At 38.1% G+C, this 6160-nt stretch overlaps 1 protein-coding gene across 1 annotated transcript in view; it reads right to left on the reverse strand.

The window, feature by feature from the left end:
* Nucleotides 1–4242: 4242 nt before the first annotated feature.
* The window catches only part of atp5mj (ATP synthase membrane subunit j), a 3412-nt gene continuing 1494 nt past the window's right edge, over nt 4243–6160 (reverse strand). The window contains exons 2-4 of the mRNA XM_008279044.1: nt 5593–5716; nt 5135–5155; nt 4243–4377 (exon numbers count right to left, since the gene is read on the reverse strand). Of these exons, the coding sequence (XP_008277266.1) occupies nt 4364–4377; nt 5135–5155; nt 5593–5716 (159 nt within the window). The 3' untranslated portion in view covers nt 4243–4363. The remainder of the gene's footprint in view (nt 4378–5134; nt 5156–5592; nt 5717–6160) is intronic.

A 6160-nucleotide genomic window follows, 5' to 3' on the forward strand; every position in this document is an offset into this window, starting at 1 on the left:
GGCAAAGAGTTTCGCCATGTTTGAATGTAGCAGAGAGCGAGCGAGCCGGGGACGGAGCGCACGAGCCGCTGAGGGGGTTGGGGAGGGGAGGGGAGGGAGCGCGAGCCCTCGTTCGCTCAGCGTCTCGTGTCGTTGATCCGCGAACATCAGACCCACACCGGTGTGAGCAACGTGGACCGAACCGAGTGTCTCTCTTTTTAATAATTATAATAGAGAGCAAAAGTGGCAGAAATGTTCCATGTAGCCTTTAATGTCATTGTTTTCACAGAGATCAAACTGTGTAGGTGGCTCAGAACAGGCTTTATCAACCTTTAGCGGCCAGATGCTCCAGTTTCACACCACAAAAGACGCACTCAGGGATGGAGCTAAGCACATTTACCGAAATTATATCGTACTCAAATGTATTCACACCCTCCCATTAAAGAAGGGGAAAAAACAGCTGTCACTGAAATAAATTAAAATTGACAGAAGTAATAATAAATACAAATGTAATGAAAATCATGACATTACTTTTGAATTGTGGTAAAACAGAAACATTTCAAAAAACAAAAACAAGCAAACAAGCATGATGGGACCCACCAACTAATATTTTCTTGAACAACCGTTTGAACCAATCACTGCAATCAAGTGTTTTCTGTAACTCAATCAGACTTCTGCACCTGTTGACAGGTATTCTGATTTTGGCCCACTGCTCATCAGCAAAGTGCTCTCATTTAGTTTTATTTTTTTTAAATTATTCTTTTCAATCACAATTCAAAAGCAATGTCTTGTTTCACTAAATTATAATTTAGCAAATTTTGATTTATTATTACTTTTTTCAGTTTCTAGTTATTTGAGTGACTATTGTGAATTTTGCCTTTTCTTTAATGGAAGGGTATGAATACATTTGAGGACGGCTGTACATATAATTTCTCAGGTATTCTGAGTTTAAACTAGTGCAATCTCATACAACAGTCCTGCAGTGAAAGCTACTTTCATGATGGTTATAATGTTTGGTTTTTGTGGGAGCAGTCGAATCAGATGTATGATCACCTTCTGTCCTACTTCTATTATTTTGTCAATGCCATTTTTATCGTTGAGGGTTGGCTGAATAACACCCTCTCCCTACAGTGAAATACAGTCGACAGCAACCCAAACCCCAGCCTCAAAAATGCCCATTAATGTGCTTCAATTCTTCAGCTATAACAAAACTAAACATGACCCTCAAGGAGGCAGGGGTCAAGCCAAAGGGTGGCCCCTACACAATCAATAGTAAAGCCTGTTAACCCTACTCAGGACTTTCATGTCGCCATGCGCAGAAGGTCTTTCGGATCCATTGGACCCCAAGAAAGAATATGTTATAGACTTTTAAATACATTTTTCAAGTTGATGTATTTTTGGTTCCAAATGCATGACAAATGTCCCTCTTTTTATAATAATAAAAAAAAAAAATCTCCAAAAATAGGAGTTCGGAGCGAAGTTATATGTTAATCCTAATGTAATTTAAACTGTAATACCAACAATTTATTTTTTTAAAAAAAACCCAAAAATTTAGAGCAGTTGCCCCATTCTTTACAAACGAGTCCTCGTGGTGTGTCTACATAGCAGTCATGCCTGCGTAAGCAAATGGTAGTGATAGGTGACCAAAAGATCTACGGAGAATTGCCAAGCTGAAAAACAAAAACTGATTAGGTGTTCCTAATGAAATGGCAAGTGAGTTTACTTAAGCAGGAATATAACATAGTACAGTATATGTTCTCCCCGTGCAGCGTGGGTTCTCTCCAGGTTCTTCCTCCCACAGTCCAAAGACATGCTGAGGTTAACTAGTTATTCTAAATGATCTGTGTAGTCCTGTGATAGACTGGCGACCTGTCCAGGATGAACCCCGCCTTCACCCTAAGTCAGCTGGGATAGACTCCAGCCCCCCACGACCCTACAGAGGATAAAGTGATGTATAGAGAATGGATGGATATACAGTATATATATCTATAATTAAATGGTCTTGTTTTTTGCAGGCGAAGAATTGGGTAGTTTCACCTCCTCAGGCCTCTTGGGATTATTCAAATAAAGCAGTCAAAAAAGGGAAAACCATAAGTCTATAGTGGAACTATTCAGAATTCATTGCTAACGGTATGCAGTTGTCAAAATGACCTCCATCTTGGCCAACTACAATATTAAAAAGCTGCAAATATAATCCAGTATAATATACACATCAGTAAACTGAACTGAATGTTTCAATCTAAAAAGTCATTAGTGCTTACATACAATACTTAGAGTGTGGCACTGACTTCTTATCTCACTCAAGATGTGCTCTTCGACATATTTGAACACTGTATGGACATGTTTAGAGGGGGAAAAAAAAAAAAAAAGAATTTTCACCACAAGAGGGTCTTAAAGATTTTAGATATAAAATTAAGCCAAACCATTTTCTGCATACTTGCATATTTTGGGACCTGTGACATCACAACATTGGACCAGGAAGCAACAACGATCGTGTCACCAGACATCTGTTTAATGATGTAGCACTACAGTTGAACAAATTCATAAAAGCCTGCATACCAGACCCATATCTCATTCCAACCGTCAAAAGCAATCAGTTCATCTGAGTCCCAAGAGAGAAACTCTACAAAGGCACGACTACAGCATGACGTCACCGAGATGTAGAACGATAGGAGAGGAGTCACCTGAGCCCCTTGCATGGTGGAGTTTATATTTAGTCTTAACATAACTACAGCGACCTCTAAGTAGACATATTGAGTTTTGTACAAGTTCAGGAGACTTGTCGTGCTCATTACAGACCACTACATTGTTGTCATGCCAAGAGAAGCAATACATGCTCTAACCATGAGTTGTTTTGATGTATGAAAATCCTTACCACCTGTATGCATCATCGCCAGCACATGTAGACACTAACCCTCCTCGCCCAGCACTAAATTTGTGGCCCCAGGCAGGACTCTGGTCAACTCACTCAGTTCACTGAACCAAACTGTACGCAGAAACCTATTCATTTGCTATTGATTTTTGCCAACGCATCAGTTGTGATGCTACAGTGCTTTGTGTCGTAACCCAGGGCGAGCACTTCAATACATTATATAACCCATGTTAAATCTACCATTGAGAATTAGAGCAACATTCAAAATATTTATTGCAGAAATAACAGGGTTAGGTGTGTGATTGCAGGTTGTCATTGCCATCAAATATCCTCTCCCCATCAAAAATATTTGGTTAGAGAGTTCTGGCTTTCCAGAATGACTAACTGCCCTCTACACCCACTCAGCATCGAACATGGCAGTGCTGTGGTTTATTCTCTGTTCAATTAGTTAAAATGCAAACCCAAACGGTGATTCATTGGCTAGAAATTGCTCACTCATTCCCATTTTTTCCCCAAGAGGATAAAGTCAACACTGAAATACAGAAGGATGCAATTGTCCAAAGGACCACATCATCTGGTCTGAACTGACTAAAGGGCTTTTTAAAGTGAGCAAGACACATCACTTGAATGCTAGTTTGCTGAATTTTTCCTCTATAGCCAGAGCCAAATTCTAAATAAAAATCGAGTCTAATGTTAGTCAGCGGATTTGTAACACCGTCTACATAGCTATAAAATGTGTGGTGGAAATCTGAAATTAAGATCGTTGAAGCAGACCTGTCTTCAGGGATTTTTTATTGCAAGCCTTTGGAAAGGGGCTCAGTCTTACAGGGCCTGACATTGCTCGTGCCCCGACTGAATGTAGAAGTAACAGTATGATGGCCGTTTATAGAGTCCACCTGGACCGTGTGGTTTCAGGGTGAGAAATGGCTGCAAGGAAGTGATACATACTTTCTAAGAACTGATAGACAGACTGGTCTGATCTGGTTTAAAATCAGGGTAAAGGTGATGAAGCAGTCAAGCATCTCCATAAAAGATATATGGATCCATCACATATGGTTCAAAGGAAGCAGACAGCTCACTTACATCAGGTTTCTTAAGCATCAGCCACATCAGCTTGAATTTCCATTACAAATGTTAATGTGATCTTAATATTAATGATGTAGTCCTAATTGTTCAGTACTAATAAAGTAAATATTGGCCGAAAGAAGCATTCTAGCTAAAAATGTACTGATTTTCTGTAGATACTGCAGAGAAGGGCCTTAGGTTAATTCCCACGAAGCTCTACTTTTGTTACGTTTCTTTCTGTGTACAGCCACCACGTCACACAAAAAGACTTTAGTGCAACTATGTTATGACGACCGTGATACAAATGAAGTCAGAAAAAAATGAAGTGAGTGAAGTTTAACAACTTTATTTGTTCCATATTAACAAAAATTTAAATGTGAAGCTGGACTTCTGGATTTGGGGCAATATTTCACAGCAGGTGGAGGGGTGGTCTGCATGGTGAAAAACTCAATGGGCAGGCTCTGCAAAAAAAAAAAGACAAAAATATAGGCTTAATCACAACAAAGCGATAAAAGTAGTATTAATCTCTGTACAACCTCAAAAGACCTCACAGATAGTAAATTCACTCCAGCAGCTAAATCCACCAATATATCAGACAGTCATGACAAGATTGTGTGTGTGTGTACGTGTGTGACCCGTCACTGACATCTAGGGGTACAGACATGCAACTGCACAACATGTGACATATTCTTTGCCTTGACTTTTCCCACAACATACATAGCTCACACTTATAGAGTAGTGAGAGTGCCAAATTACAAAAATAAATCAATAAAAGAATAATAAAATAAAGGTGGAAACAAAATAAAGGAATAAATAAAATATATAAACAAATAATGTGGCAATATAAGGCAAAATTGATCCAAAATGAATCCATAAAAGAAAAGGCTAATAAAAGTAGAAATATAAAGACAAATAAATAAAATAAAAATAATTTGTTAGATTTTTTTAATTTTTTAATTTATTAAAATTTTTTTGAATCATTTTGTGCGCAATAGGAATGTCGTAGTTCCCATATTTCATGGCCAACATGTAGCAAATCCTCCATCATTTTATATTATCTGTGTAGTGACACGACATAATTAAACTTACTCATGGAATAATCAGGCAAAAATGTCTAACTAAGCTAGCAATTAACCAGCCAACAAATGTAATTATATATATAATCTTATTGCCAAAACCTAATTATATCGTATGAGTAAAAAATGTTACAATACTCACTGTCCTTCACAGCTTTCTTGCCTGGAAAGGAGAAAAACAGACATTTGTGTGTGTCACATTGAGACACTGTACATTGAAATGTATTCAAGTAACTATAGCCTGTTAAGGGTTTATTCAGCTATATGGAACACAGACCTATTTCACACCTAATTCTAAAATTAGCAATCTTATCTTACAATATGTTCCACTGAAACTGAAAACAAATACCTTTGTATTGCAATTTCTATTTGTGTTTATTATTCTAATTCACCCTGTACAAAAAAGTGCAAATACTCATCAATCTCAGACAATTTAAACCAGTAAAGTTATATGTAACACAATATAGGTTCAAGAGGTCCCTCCAAATTTGCACATCACAATCCACAGAACAAAATCAACTCCATTATTGCACATTTAGTGTGTATTATGGAGTTCAGCTCCATTTTCCACATACTGTAAAAATCAGTGAATGAACTCACCCCCAAAGGAAATTTTGTAGTACACGAATCCCAAGAGGCCAACTCCCACCCACATCTCTTGGTATGCCTTAGTATAGTAAGGGCTCATCAAGGCCCACCATTTTGCAAATCCCTGTCCAGCCATCTGAAGGAGAAAGCAAAGGCATACTTAGTACAATGTAGACTGTTTATTTCTGTATGGGTAAGGCCCAGCTGGAACACCTGAAGACCTAACCCAAGGTACCATGCATTCTCTAGACACAAAACGACCATACCAAACTTCATTCAGAATTTTATCAATTTTTACGTCGCTAACTTTAGACAATTTAGGACTTGTTACAGTTCATATGTGGTATAATGAATCTAATACATCAGGTTAGGGCTAAACATCGAAACGATTTTAAATTGCAACATGAAACAACGCAATAAGCAAATCACAAAGACTGCAATTTATGAGTGTGTTTCACACGGGGCTTAATATTGCTTATTACTTTAAGCTGATTGCACACTGTACAATAATGTGATGCTGCTCCTGAGTCATGAATGACCTGCCTCTTTCAATGTCAGAGACTATTCACAGAAAGGTCCT

This window comes from Stegastes partitus, unplaced genomic scaffold (genome assembly GCF_000690725.1).
Source record: "Stegastes partitus isolate 25-593 unplaced genomic scaffold, Stegastes_partitus-1.0.2 Scaffold142, whole genome shotgun sequence".
Taxonomy (NCBI): Eukaryota; Metazoa; Chordata; class Actinopteri; family Pomacentridae; genus Stegastes; species Stegastes partitus.